Consider the following 14659-nt stretch of genomic DNA (forward strand, 5'->3'; position numbering starts at 1 on the left):
CCGCTTTCCCTGATGAGAGAGAGCCTTCCTCTTCCAAAGACAGTGGTCCACCCGAGCACCGGACAGACAGTGGGATCACTTCGGGGTCACCCAGAGCTGCCAGGAAGGACTGCTTGTGGCTCTGGGGCACCTCACCCCCAGTATCCTCCATTATGTCCCAGACACACCTTCACTTCCTACTAAAGCGCTTCACCTTCTCCGGCCTGCTTAGCCGGGTGTTAGAAGGAAATGCTTCCAAGACGTCCTCATTAGCGGGAGGGCGGGGGCAGGCACCCTTCCGCCCCCGAGGTGGCCAGTTGCCCAGCGGGTTTTTAGTCTGGCAGCAGGCTTCAGGAACTTGAGCGGGTGGCACACCACAACATATCTATTTGCTTTTGTTTACCATGCCCATCCCACCAACTGGCACACTCTCACTCATCACATTGCATACAACGATTTTGCACATGGCCTACACACACACATACACACTCCTCCTTTGCTACCTGTATCTATGAAGCCAGGATTAACTCAACTCCCAAAGTAAAGTTTAGCCATGTGCACTCCCAGAAACCCTGTCTCCGGGGAAGGGGAAATTAGGCCTCTTCCTTTTATTGCAAGACTGTGAGCATTTTCTTAAAATAACTTCAGCTGCCTCTCCCAGACATCCAAGACTGGCCGGGGGCCAAATATTCGGTCCAAGAAGTATTTCCCAGGCACCAGGACTTGCATGTTCAAGAAGGCATAAGAAAAGTCCATACTGTCTATAGCTCTACTTTCCCTTGGACCACGGGCTTGACTTCAGGAAGAACCAACTGCACAAGCTCACTGGTTAACAAGCCACATTCATTTTTTTGAGGCCCAACAGCCAGGAACTAAGGCACAATTCAGGCTTCTCCAGCTACCTGTTGCTCCATAGAAGGATTAACAGGAGACACATAGCAAGGTTGCAATCCATGAAGTGAGCCAGTTGCTTGGCCTCCCTCCCACCCCCTGTCCTATCCCAGCCCTCCAGCTTAGAGAAGGTGACTTTATCCCTGTGGGAGGAAGAGCTCAGTCAGTCACTAACCCTGGACACACCTCCCGCCACAACTGCATGTGCAATGCCCACACTAGGGACTCAGTGTAGTCAGTTAGAAATAAAAACAAAAAAAACCCTTATTCAAGAGTCTTGGCTCCAGTCTCGTCTCCTCCATTTCAGCAAATGATGGTTCAAGTACATGTGTCCCTGCAAAACATGTGAAAGATCAAGACTGAGTTCTGGGCTCCCAGATTCAGCCTCATCTTGTCCTGGTTCTTACAGGAATTTGGGAAGTGAACCAGAAGATAAGATATATCTGTGTTTCTGTCCCTCTGCCTTTCAAATAAATATAATTTTTTAAAAAGGAACATGGATCCTCACGGTCATTGAGGGAATCCATCACCTACCCCAGATGATCCCTGCTCTCCACGTCTCCTGCTCCTCACTGGTCCACGAGGCCCTTTATCTTACCTAACTGCTGTCAATTTACTCCACAGGGATCTGACCACTTTTTGCTACCACTGCTGGAACACCAAAAGTGGCCAACTCCTCCAGAAGGTTCTAGCTGGAATCTTACCTTCCAAGCACTACTCCAAAAACAGAACCTGCCTCAATTTCCAAGAACACAGCATTTGAACCAGTCCCTCACAAAGGAAAAGCACATTTGATGCTAAGGGACTAGGGCCTTAAACTCAGCAATCGGCTCTGAAGGAGGCAGCAGGCCCATCTGATACACCCGAGTGCTTCCTTGAGATTACCAAGTTTTATCTGCAATTCCTGCTCCCTGATAGAATCTACTGGCACCTCCACATGCCCTGTGACCAACTCCCATTAACTGAGCAATATAAGTGAGTTTCCCAGATAAGCTTATCTTGCTTAGCACTAAAATGTTTTCAAACTTTAGCCACTTTAGGTCAAAGTCATCCCTAAACTGTCTTTTATCTTTCTGCTGCCTTTTAAAATAGGAGCTATTGAACATATTTTAAATCCTCCTTGGTGCTACAGGTTCATTACAAATGGCTCTTGTGTGCTGCCTAATAACTATATCGGGATCATATGTCCAAACAGTTTTAAATACTTTATCCTGTTAGTTCCACCAATAAGGGAAAGTTTCAATACTTTATGTCAAACTACTTCTGGAACATAACTAGAAAGGGCTGGCACTAGGTTTGGAAAGGCCAAGAAGGCTAGGCCTTTTCCTGCAGATAATAATCACTGGAAGCTTTTAAGCTGAGGTTTTGTAAGATTTATCTGTAATCTAGAGATAGAGTTTGAGTAGTAACTACAATGAAGACTCAGAGGAAGGGGCATTTGCAGGGCTTACCAAGGGGCAGGGAAAATTAAAATAGAGCTTCAACAAATGAGGAGGACCTCCAAGCTTCATGACCAACAGCTCACAGAAGTGACACGAAGTGAGGCCTGGAGATGACACCTGTCATTTCCAGACTGGCAGACAGAGCACTTGGTGCCACATACTCCAAGACTGAAGAATGAAAAAAGCAAGTTTAAGAGAGAAAACTGCACGTGCCTTTGTTTCCACAGAACACAGGGGAGCTATGAAATAGCCAACATGCAAGCCAGTCTTCCTGGCAGACTATCCTCCTTGCTCATGCCTGCCTCCAACTTCCTGCCTAATCCTCTTTATCCTTCAAGTTCTGCTCTTTGCACAGTTGCCTCCAACCAGCCCAGGGCAGGGCTCTCCCTTTACCATTCTCAGGGGAGACATCTTTGTCCCCAAGGCTGCAATCAAATCAGACCATACCAGTTACTGATGTCTAGCCGTGTTCAGGTCTGAAAACACAGCAAACTCCTGGGACATAAGGCTTCTACACATGAGCTGCTCCCACACCTAACATGGTAACGAGCAGGTAACAGATGTTCAACACCCCAGGCCAGAATGCCAGTTGGAAACCTGCCTCTTCTGTTTTTGATCAGGCTTTCTGCTAATGCATTCTGAGAGAGAACAGATGATGGTTCAAGATGATGGTCCCTGCTTCCCACAAGGGAGACCTGAATGGAGTCCCTGGCTCCTGGTTTCAGCCTGGCCCAGGCTGGCTGCTGTGGTCACTTAAGAACCAAAAAAGCAGATGAAAGATCTCTCACTTTTTCTGTCACTCTGCATTTCAAATAAATAAAAGTGAATATATATATGTATGATATACATAATGAATATTCATATATATGCATATTTGAAACTAGTTGAACTATACAGATTAGAGTGTACTTCCCATGTAGAATTTCACATTTTGCTCCCTTATCACAATGCAAGCCCAAATTCTATTATTCGCTCCCATTTCTTCTAAAATTAGTCACCAAGGGTCTCCCTGCACCACATTACTTTATTTTTCATATGTGCAAATTTCATGAGCCATTTTCCAGAATAAAATTCATCTGATTTCTTTGCCATTCAGCAGCTTCTCAATCTTTCAAGTTCTATGTAAAAAAAAAAAAAAAAAAAGAAAGAAATCCAAATCCCCATTTGGTGTCCTAAACAATCCCTGGGCAACCTGAGAAGGCCAGGCCCCAGGGTGAAGGGCAGCTCAGGTTTCCCTGACCCCCTAGGATATCCACCCCATTTAACAGAAGCACATCCAGCTAAAACACTTCAGTACTCATGAAGATTACCTGCTCAACTCAACGGGCTCACAAGGGCTGGGCTTCCCAGAAAAAAGCCCTAGGGCCAGCCCTGGCGAGATAGGCAAGGACTGTCCCAGATGCCATGACAGGACATGAAAGCGCAACCTGACACTAAGCTGCACACTGGAAAGCAGTGGCCCACAAGCTTCTCAAGCACTGACTGTGAGTAGCACAAACAGCACATGCACCCATAGTTAGGACTCCCCAGCCCATCCTTCACAGCAGAAGCAAATGTTACATGACCATTACTTGGAGTCTTGGGAGCCAAATATGTAGCACAAGCCCTATTCTGTTCGAAGGAGTTTCACAGCAAGTTAGGAGAGAGGAACAGTAGAGGGCAGCATTAAAGCATCAAAAGAAAATTATTCAAATGTTAGGTTTGGGGTGGTGGTGGGAAGGATTGCTGCACACCAAAGTGCTTCTGGAAGACAGGCCAGAGAAGGCAGGCTGGGCTTGGAAAGCCACTCAACTTCTTACACAACTGGGGGAGAATGATTTCCAAGATTTAAATGGTTAGCTCTAATTTATCAATAGGAAACATAAACAAACAAAAATACCTAGGCAAGCTTACTGGAGAGTTCTTAAATAAAAATGCACTGGGTGGAACAGCCTGGAATGAAAATACTTAAGTCTTCTATATTATAAAAAGACCAGGTAGAGCCAAAAAGAGAAAAACTGGGATTATTAAAAAGTAGAAGCACTTCATTTGATTTCACTCTTAATTTTTTAGTCCAATTTCCCTGATGGGCCTCATAACCCAGCACTTTGTTGCAAAATTCCAAATGTCTTTTTTTCCAAGCTCTCTTGTGGGAATCCAAGTCTCCCCTTGGAAAGCCCCCAGCTGGACTTAGTCCAGAGGCAAGTCTTCCCATGTGTAGCAGTACAATTCCTAAAGTGCACATCGTGATTTCCAGGGAGGTATCACAGGGGCCGTGCTGAGCCCATAGTTACGCCAAAAGGGCATGGAGTATGACGGGATTAGGGTGGTGAGAGACTCTGTGTTGACAGTCCTTAGTTCCCGACAGCTCACTTGCATCCCAACTGCCACCCACATCAGTTCCACCCCAGCTGAGAGATGGGATAGAGCACACACCTGTACAGGCTTGCTGTGCACTTGTATTCACTAACATTCACCTGTATAAGACCTTAGGTCCTCTACCTCTTCACTCTCTACTCCACTAGACAACATCCCATGCCCACGGAGGATCCAGCTTCCTGCTAAACTTACAACATGATAGCAATTACAAGACAGTTAAGACACACTCCCATACCTCACTTCCAAGCACTCACATTGTCCCTCTCATAGCCTAGGGTAATCCATCCTTACTCCCTAGATCAGCTTCCAGGCTACCACACCTTTTCCTCCAACCTCACCGCCCAACAGTTTCAACTCAGACTCCTCCTGGTTTCTAGACTTTTAAGTGCCAGAGTGGATCCTGGCACAGCCCCTGGATGGTTCTTCTGTCTGTATTCATTCCTTGGCAGTTGCATGCAGTCCAGTGGAAACACCACCTCTCTCAGTCTCCTCAAGCTGCCCACAGTGCCTGCATATGGTGTGGGGTAGCTCTCGCCTTTAAACGCAGCACTGTCCAGATGTATCCTCCCACGATGGGAGAGCAAAGAGGTCCTTCAAGCCTCTATTGTAAGGATGCTAAATCCCACTCACAGCGGCAGAGCCCTCAGGGCCTGATCAACAAGCAAAGGTCCCATCTCCTGACACACTTATCACCTTAAGGCTCCGGTTCTAATGTAAACGGTGAGGAGACAATGTACTGATAATGACAACTAGCGGTGAGGGTGGGGAGAAATCAGAACCCTTCTCACCGCTGGACAGAATGTAGACTGGAACAGCCTGGTTGGAAGTCAGGCAAGTCCTCAGTGAAGCATGACACTGCAATACCAATGCTGGAGACACTGATGAGAAATGAAATCACACGTCCATAAAACCTGGCACAGCACTATTCATAACAGCCAAAAGATGGAAACAACAATAATGCCCATATGTTGGTGAATATGTTGGTAGATAGCAAAACTGTACAATGGAACATTTTGCAGCATTAAAAACGAAGAACTGATACGTGTAACAATGTAGATGAACCCTGAGAACACTATGCTGAAAAAAAGCAATCACAAAAGGTTAAACATTACATTATATCAACATGGACAAATCAATAGAGTAAATCAGCAGCTCTTTAAGCCCAGGGAGTCATGGAGTGATAGCTAAACGGTACAGAGCTTTTGTTTTGTTTTGTACACATCTGTTAAGCTATTATATCTCAATAAAGCTGTTCTTGCTTTATTAAATGCAGAGACTATATATGCTGCTACATATCATAGAAATTATTTTTATATTTTAAAATAGATTATACATAACAGAAACTTCTCGAGTTACAGAGAAGAGATTATCTAGATGTAAGCTGGCAAGTTCAGTGTTCAGGTGAGGGCCTATTCCTCAGAGATGGCATCAGAGGGGAGAGAAGGGAGAAGTTAAATCCTTGGTCATGTCCCAAGGCTATTAGGGCAGTGATTCCATTTTTGAGGGCTCTGCCTGGATAATGGAATCACCTACTGAATGCCACACTTCCTAATACTATTATATTATGGTTTCAGTTTCAACAAGAACTCTGGAAAAGATGAAAACTGAAAATCAAAAGGTTGGTGCTATGGCTCAGTGGATTAAGCCTGCAATGCCAGCTTCCCTTATGGGTACTGGTAGCGTTCCAGCTGTTCTTTCGGTCCAGGTCCCTGCTAATGCACAGGGAAAAGCAGCAGTGGATGGTCCAAGTACTTGACACTTCTGTCTCCTGGCTTTGACCGGGCCCAGCCCTAACTGCTGCAGCCACCTGGGGAGTCAACCAATGGATGAACAAGATTCTCTCTGCAATTCTGCCTCTCAATAATTAAATAAGTAAATAAATCTTGAAACAAAAATCCTGAAATCATAGCATTCTATCACTGATCTCTCCAAATTCATATCTTGCTTTCATATAAAAGATGTGCATTTGATCTCAGTAGCCCCCAGTCTTAACTTGCTGTAGCACCAACTGAAGTCTGAAGTCCAAAGTCTTATCTAAATGCCATTTAAATCAGACATGGCTGAGTCAAAGGTATTTCATCTAACTGCTCTCCAACCCTAACTGTGGGAAGTCAAAACAAGTTGCTTCTAAAATACAATAGTGGACATGACAGACATTTCCCTTCCAAAAGGGAGAAGCAGCAAAGAAGCAACTGGTCCCAGCTAAACACCTGGTGAAGAAGCAGTCAACATGAGTACTCTTCCTGGACTACAGGCCACACCTAGGACACTCCGGGGTGGAGGCTCTGCCTCCCTGGCTTCACTCCCTGGGCATCCCTGGCTTTGCCCACTCCCTCCCATGAGCCAGAGTCTGGTGCCCATAGCTATCCTGGCTAGTAGACACTCCAGGGGCGGCCCTGGACACTCCATAAGTGGGGGTTCTCTGCAGATCTGCCTAGGGCCCCGAAGTATCCCAAGACATCTTTCAAAATCTAACTGGAGGCAACACCTGCACACTGCACACCTATAAACTTTATGCCACGAAGACAGTGCCAGGGTTTATAGTCTGTACCTTCAAGAGCACCTGACCTTATTTCACTTATACCTGACATAGCCAAAATGTGTTGTGTGGAAATATAGACAACAGAGATTTTCAGCAGCTTTGGTTAGGCAACCCCAAAGTCCCAGGTGTATTCTGGGCCCTTCCATTGAAAGCCTTCTGCTCTCAAGGTCCTGGCACTCTGGACTGGTGGTGGTAACAGTATCTTCAAAGATCTCTGAAATGCATGCACACCATTCTTTTCCCACTATGAATAGCATCTGTCCTCCTTCTATCCATATCTGTCTTCCTATTAAATGTTCACTGGGCCATATGCTTGAGGCATCTCTCCAAACTTATCTTCTTTAAGGTTTGTGGTTTCTTCTTGCATTTTCCCATACAAAGCCGCAAAGTACCCTGTACACTTTGTTTAGATATTTGTTTGCCCAAGTACATTAGCTAGTAGTTCAAGTTCTGATCACACAAATTGTTATGGCTCAAACAAAATTTACCCAGATTTTTTTGTCTTTTGTAAAAAGCACAGCCTTTCTACCAGTTTCCATTTAGATATTCTTTCAGGGGCCCGGCGACATGGTCTAGCAGCTAAAATCCTCACCTTGAATGCGCCAGGATCCCATATGAGCACCAGTTCTAATCTCAGCAGCTCCACTTCCCATCCAGATCCCTGCTTGTGGCCTGGGAAAGCAGTCAAGGATGGCCCAAAGCTTTGGGACCCTGCACCCATCTGGGATGCCCGGAAGAAGCTCCTAGATCCTGGCTTCGGATCGGCATAGCATCAGCCATTGCGCTGACTTGGGGAATGAATCATCAGACGGAAGATCTTCCTCTCTGTCTCTCCTCCTCTCTGTATATCTGTCTTTCCAATACATAAATAAATCTTAAAAAAAAAAAAAAAGAACCATGTCTAATGAGAAAAGCTAGGTCTTTAAAATTAATCACATTGTTGTATTTATATATCAGCTCAGGAATGAAGTAATGTAGCATTTGGGCAATACATACATATAAATGGTAAAACTTGGCCAATAAATAAATAAATAAAAAGCTGAGATACACAAATACAAAGTTGCCTAGCAGTGGATGCTCCTGTGAGTCATGCAAAAAGGAGAGATGAGTGGATGTCAAAGTGTTGAGGATGCTTCCGGATCTTGGGTCAGGAGCGCGCAGTGTTCTCTGTGTTATCATGGTTATAACCAGACCGGGTGTAGGTACAAATCTCCCTTTATAGCCAGTAAACTGGTAAATAAAAAAAAACCCTTAATGTCAATGGAAGGATGCAAAGAGTAACTGCAGGCTATTATTCCAACAAGGCTAAGACAGAAAGGGGAGAAATAGTCTAACATATAGTGGGAGACTCCAGGTAAAGGGGAAAGGGCTTTAACAGGCAGAGAGGGCCAACAGAGGCTAGCGGGCAGGCAGAGAGGAAGGCACCAAGGGCAGCACTGGCAGAGGAGATGACCTCGAAATGGAGTCAGGCCTGGCTGCTGATTCTACAGAGGAGATAAAAAGAGATTATGATGGGTCTAAATAAAAATCTGTAAGTGAGTAGAACAGGCAGAAAGTTGAAAAGCAGTCTCTTGGAGGCAAGAAGTGAGGTCCCCTGTGGAAAGGTGAGCCTCTGGCAACAGCAGAAAGCTTGTAGGAGTCACATCACGTTGACAAAGGCCAAGACAGACACCGGAAGGTCCAACTGACACCAGAAACGGGAAGCTGCTGGCACCACCAGCGATGCCGTTGCCTGAAATTCCTCCAACAAAAAGGCTACCATCTGAAAACAACAGGTTTCACAATTCCTGGGATTTTAAAAGTCGTATTTGCTATGTAACTTATATCACAATAAAGATTTCCTGCCAAATGACCTTTAATCTGGTCAGATTTTCCCCTTAGTTTAAAAAAAAAAAAATCCAAACCAAAACTGTGACAGTCATTTCAGAAATCACTTGGTTAAGAATTCCAACTTTCTCCTATAAATAAAAATGACACATAAGGACATAACTTTGATATGTGTGCTGTGGTACTGGTGAGCACTGATCAATCATATCATCAGGCCATTTCCACCCCTCCAAATGACAGGATGATCAGGCAAAACAACAGGGAAAATCCCATCCTGTCACTCCAGTTATGTAGATACTTGCTGACACTTGGCTTCTAACACTCTAGAAAGTTCTAAGTTTAGAACAAAACAGTTTCTCTGCTGAGAAGACAATTCCACATAATGAGTCAGAGTAGAAAAGTCAATTTCCAGTTCTCAGAGTCTTGTGCAAGTGGGGGAGGGGGTCATTTTGTTTGTTTAATTTTCACTTCATTTAAACAGACAGACAGAAGTACCTTCTGTCATTAATTCTACTCTGCAAATACCTGCACCAACTAGGCAGGCTGAACCAGACGGAAGCAAGGCGCCTGGAACTCCATTTGGGTTGCCCACATGGGTGGCAGGGACCATCACCTGTTGCCCACCCAGGATGTACATCAGCAGGAAACTGCATTGGAGGCGGGGTAGGTGGGACTCAGATGTGGGATGTAGGTATCCCAAGCAGATTTAATCACTGCAAAAAACAGTGGCCCTTGGGCGTGATCACTTGTGGCCTGGTCTCCCAGCAGCTCCTTCCCAAGGTCACCTCCCACCTGGGAGGAGGGTCTCAGACTCTCTGGTTCTCAGGTAGACTCCCAACTCTCAGGCTGATAAACAGAGCCTTCCACAAGCACTCTTCCAGCCTTGCCTAATTCCTCTCGCCTCTCCCCACATGCACCTATTTCTAAGCCTCCAGACCTCTGTAGATACTGGTGTCTTGCCACCCCAATCTCCCACCCCCGCGCCCTTCCCTCTGTGCTGCCCTCTGTATCCAACCAACACCTAGTCTCCCTTCAGGCTCCACCTGACACTGCCTCCTCCTCCTCAAGTTCTTTCTGTGTGCCTTCCTCCCAGGCAAGGCAGATGACACCCTCTTGTGAGGACCACACCATGCAGTCCCCTCTGCTCCAGCACTTCTTGAGCTCTGGGGCTGGCCTCCACTCATCCTGGCACTGCCCTGACTGGCCCAGCAGCAGGCAAACAGAAGATAGCCCCAAATGTTTGTGAACCGAAGGTTGAATGACCCAGGTCACCTGGTCACAGCTGCCTGAGAGAGGTTTCTGAAGAGAAAAGAACATGCGAAAATTATGCTGCAATTTCTTCATTTGAGAACTGTAGTGGGATAGCAACAGACACTGTGGCATGTGCATCTTATGGGTGGAGTGGCCGCTGGAGACTGGTTTGAGTCTCAGCTACTCCACTTTTAACCTGGTGCCCTGATCATGCACCTGAGAGACAGCAGGTGATGTTGTAAGTACCCCTGAGTCCTGGACACTCACCTGGGAGACCCATACGGTGCCCTTGGCTTTGGCCTGACCCAGCCCCAGACACTGCAGCCATTTGGGAAGTGAACCAAAAAATGAAAGATTGTTCTTTGTGTGGCTCTGCCTTTCAGATAAACAGCTCTAAACAAAAAAATAATATAAAAAACAGAGTTGCAGAGAAAAGCTATATTATTTTAAATAATCATACCAGGTAGTATGACCCAGTGTCAAGTTACTTTAGAATTTGTACCTCAGAAAAGCTAGGCATTCCTGGCTAGGACTCAATCCTCATCGGCCTCTTATTAGCAAGGTAGTCTGGGCAAGTGACTGCTTCTGCCTCAGTTTCCCCACCCATGAAGCAATGATAGCATATTCCCAGTCCCACCCTAATTCCTCTTTCCAATGTTTCTCATACGCTAAGGTCACTTCTGTATCATTTCCATTCACAACACTTCTGACACAAAATGTGTGGGGCTTTTCTTTATATCAACTAATTCCCCAACATTCTGGATGGCAACTAGGTACCCTACAATTCAGTTCTTAAAGTAATACCTTCCCGGAGTCTGTACGATCGCAGGGTGCAACGGCTCAGTTCCACAGGATGGCCTCTGCTACCCATGTCACGCACTGCCGACCAGCTGGCTGCTGCTCTCAGGCGCATCACTAACTAGCAGGGCTCACAGAACTCAGCAACGTGCTTCATTTACTATCACCAGTCAACTATAAAGGATACAGCTCAGAGAGACAGGACAAGTTACGGGGATGGGGGATGTTCATCAAGCCAGAAGCCTTCCAAAGCCCAACATTAAAGGTCTGTATCCAAGTTCAGTTCAGCAGGCAGAGTTGATTACACTGTCACTGCTGGTGCTGGGATCACCGCTACTGGCAATGAAGTCATTCCCCAGTCCCTCTTGGGTCCCAACTCCTTAACTGCAAGACTGGATTCTCCAGCAAACTACCTGCCACCTCATTAGCATGAACTCAGACGAGTAAGGAGACTTGTGAAGAATAACCAAAGGTCAACTTCAGAGTGACTCAAGATGTCCTGAAGCTTTTCAAAGGTCTGTGACCTCCAACTCAGGGCAAAGACCAACTTATATATCTTAGGGTAACTCTCGGGCCTAAGGACTTTGACACTCTGTGGTTTCTCCACCTACAATACTCCTAGAAAGGTGATTCACTCAGCTCTCTAGTCAGATGCCACCTCCCCAGAGAAGGGCCAGCAACTAAAAGAATCTTCCATCCCTGCGCTTCTCCACTGCCCTATCCTTCTTCATGTTCTTCAGCACACTTGCCAGGACCCTAAATAACACTGTTTGTCTACCCTTTGTCCTCACATCTACCAGGACATAAATTCCCTGAGGGGAGGGCCTGATCTCACCTCAGTCCCCAGCACCAAGAATGCCTGAGGCACACAAGCTCAGGAAAACAAACAAAACACACTTGCCGAACGAATGGCATAACCAGACAGTAACACCTTCAACAAAGAGTTTTATAGAGCTTGAATGAGAGGGTACACATAGAGGGATGGAAAATGCTTAATGCAACACCTTGCACATGGTTATCAATTGTGGCTGACACTTTATCAATACAATCCAGAAGAGGGTGAGGCCAACGCAGGCAGAAGCAGTTACAGGAGTTTCAAGGAGGGGTGGGGTAGAGCTTCATCTAGAAGGATAAATAATTCTCCCTCTGGGTGGGGACAGGGGCAAGGGTCCGAGTGTCTCCCTGGCACTAGCCACCTCTCCCCAGGGTGTGCTGTCTTCATACTCAGGTTTCAAATGCCGAGTCATCACCCAGCCAGAATCAACTGCTGAATCATTTCTCTGCCCATCCACTGATCTACCTGGCCAGGAAACAGCATTCAGCATTGTCGCTGAATTCATTTCAGAAATCTGCAGCAATGGGAGAGCCCACTCCCCACCCCAGCAATCCAGTCTTGGGTGTCTGGCCAAAAGAAATCCCCAAGCCATCACTAAAAATGCGGGTGAAACAATAAGCAAGCAAAGAGAATGTCCACCCCAGCAAACAGCAAGCTCTGGTGCAACCACTCTGCATAAAAATTATACTGAGTGAAACGGCACTCAAGAAGAGAACCTTGAAAAGGTCTTGTAAAAGGGGGTTGGGGGGCGCCCAGCGCAATAGCATAGTGGTTAAGGTCCTCGCCTTCAACATGCCGGGATGCCGTATGGGTGCCGGTTCTAAATCCCTGCCTGTGGCCTGGGAAAGCAGTCAGGACGGCCCAAAGCTTTGGGGCTCTGCACCCACGTGGGAGACCTGGAAGAAGTTCCTGGCTTCGGATTGGCACAGTTCCAGCCATTGTGGCCATTTTGGGGGTGAACCATTGGAGGGAAGATCTTCCTCTGTCTCTCCTCTCTGTGTATCTGCCTTTCCAGTAAAAAAAAAAGGGGGGGGGGTGGGCTCTGGGGAAAGAATTGCAGAATACACACTATTTGATCTCATTTTGAAAAACGAAAAATTTAAACACATACACACACAAGACAATGTGTGCAGGAATTAGGATTTTTCCAAAAGGTCACAAAAAATGTCATTCAAAGATAACTTTATTTTGATGCAAAAATCACATTGGGAGATCCAAGACCTACCTTTTTCCTAAGATGCACTTTTCTATTAACTTTTTCCAAATGACCCCCTCCCCATAGCTACGACTTGAAATACCTTTTGCATCAAAGTAAGTTTGTACACTCCATTTCCAAGGACGTCCTGCATACCCGTGTAGTCCTCTACCGATCCTTTGTTTAACCGCCCTTTCTACTTTCCAGCATTGTGATCCAAAGGTAGGTTTCAACAAATATTTGCTGAACTCAAGAAACAAACCATTTGTACCCAAAACAAGGACTGTGGAAGACGTGTGCCTCTCATGCTATATATTGCCATCTCTATTTTAAAGAGATTGCTTTAATGACTGTTTACATAAGTAGAATGATTCAAAAGAAAAACATGGCAGGACCTAGACGTATTGTAAAAAGGTCCAGGCTGCCTAAGAAACTAATCTGTTGTAAGCAAGCTTCACCACTACACGTCTCCAGCACCAGACCCCGCAGAGCACAAAGAGGAACAGACCCGCGCTGGTTTCCAGTTGTTCCCCAAACAACTGACCCTTGATGACTGACCCTTCCTATAAGGCGCTTGCGTCCCAAGCCCCGATCCCTCCAAAGCCTTGTCTCCCCGGCGCACGCCCGTGACCCCAGGCAGGACAGCAGGTGAGGAGGGTGGACCCACACGTGCGCCCACGCCGGGGCACCGACGCGAAGGAAACTTACTTTCTCATCGGCCCCTTCCGCGGCTGAGACCTGTCGCTCCTGTTCCGGCATCTCGCCCGGAGGACACCGATTTCCTCTCCTGTTCCAGCCCAAAGCCCAAAGGTCACCTGTTCAGCAAAGGAGAAAAAGCGCGGTATTAACAGGCAGGGCTGGGGAGGCATCCATGTGGCCCCTGGAGGGGCCTGGGATCAGGGAATCCGCAAACCCCATCCACTCAGGGGAGGACTCCAAGGTGCGCGCAGCCGTAGCCCCAGCCCTGGGGCGCACGGGGGGGATGAGAACGCTAAGGGACGCCGGGCCTCGAACCCGCACCCGAACCCGCCGGTGCCTGCCGGTGCCTCAGTATCCTCTCCCGTTCGGAACCGCAGCGCGGGGGCCCGTCCTCCCTTCCCGGCTCTCCGCCTCAGCGAGTCGGTGCGCGCGGGACTTGGTGCTGGGACCCCGATCCCAGCCAGCCGCGCAGCCGGGGCGGTATCGGCAGACCCCCTAGGCTGGCCTACCGTCTGAGGGAAAGGTGCGGCGAGGCGTGGCGTCGGGTCCGCTCGGCGCAGCACCCTTCGCGAACTCCGCGTCCGTCCGACCTCCTGGGTGCCGCCGATCCCGAGCACCGCCGCGGCGCGGGAGTGAACTCTGCACCTGGAAAATCGACCCGCGACGCGCAGGGAGCCTGCGCTCCGGTCCCCAACGGGCGGCGGGCTCCGGGCTGGGGGACGAGGGAGCCTCGGGGGCAGGGGCTTCCAGTGGGCGGGGCCGAGGCGGGAGCGCCGGCTGTCCATCACAGGCCACGCCCCCCAGGTCCACCTCCTGCCGCGCTCCGGCCCCCAGGAGGCGGA

At 47.6% G+C, this 14659-nt stretch overlaps 1 protein-coding gene across 1 annotated transcript in view; it reads right to left on the reverse strand.

The window, feature by feature from the left end:
* Positions 1-14602, reverse strand: part of ATP7B (ATPase copper transporting beta) — a 61354-nt gene extending 46752 nt beyond the window's left edge. The window contains exons 1-2 of the mRNA XM_040991082.1: positions 14155-14602; positions 13827-13933 (exon numbers count right to left, since the gene is read on the reverse strand). Of these exons, the coding sequence (XP_040847016.1) occupies positions 13827-13933; positions 14155-14602 (555 nt within the window). The remainder of the gene's footprint in view (positions 1-13826; positions 13934-14154) is intronic.
* Between the last annotated feature and the right edge of the window lie 57 nt (positions 14603-14659).

The sequence above is a fragment of the Ochotona curzoniae genome, unplaced genomic scaffold (assembly GCF_017591425.1).
Source record: "Ochotona curzoniae isolate NIBS_2020 unplaced genomic scaffold, NIBS_Ocur_1.0 contig_64, whole genome shotgun sequence".
Lineage (NCBI taxonomy): Eukaryota > Metazoa > Chordata > Mammalia > Lagomorpha > Ochotonidae > Ochotona > Ochotona curzoniae.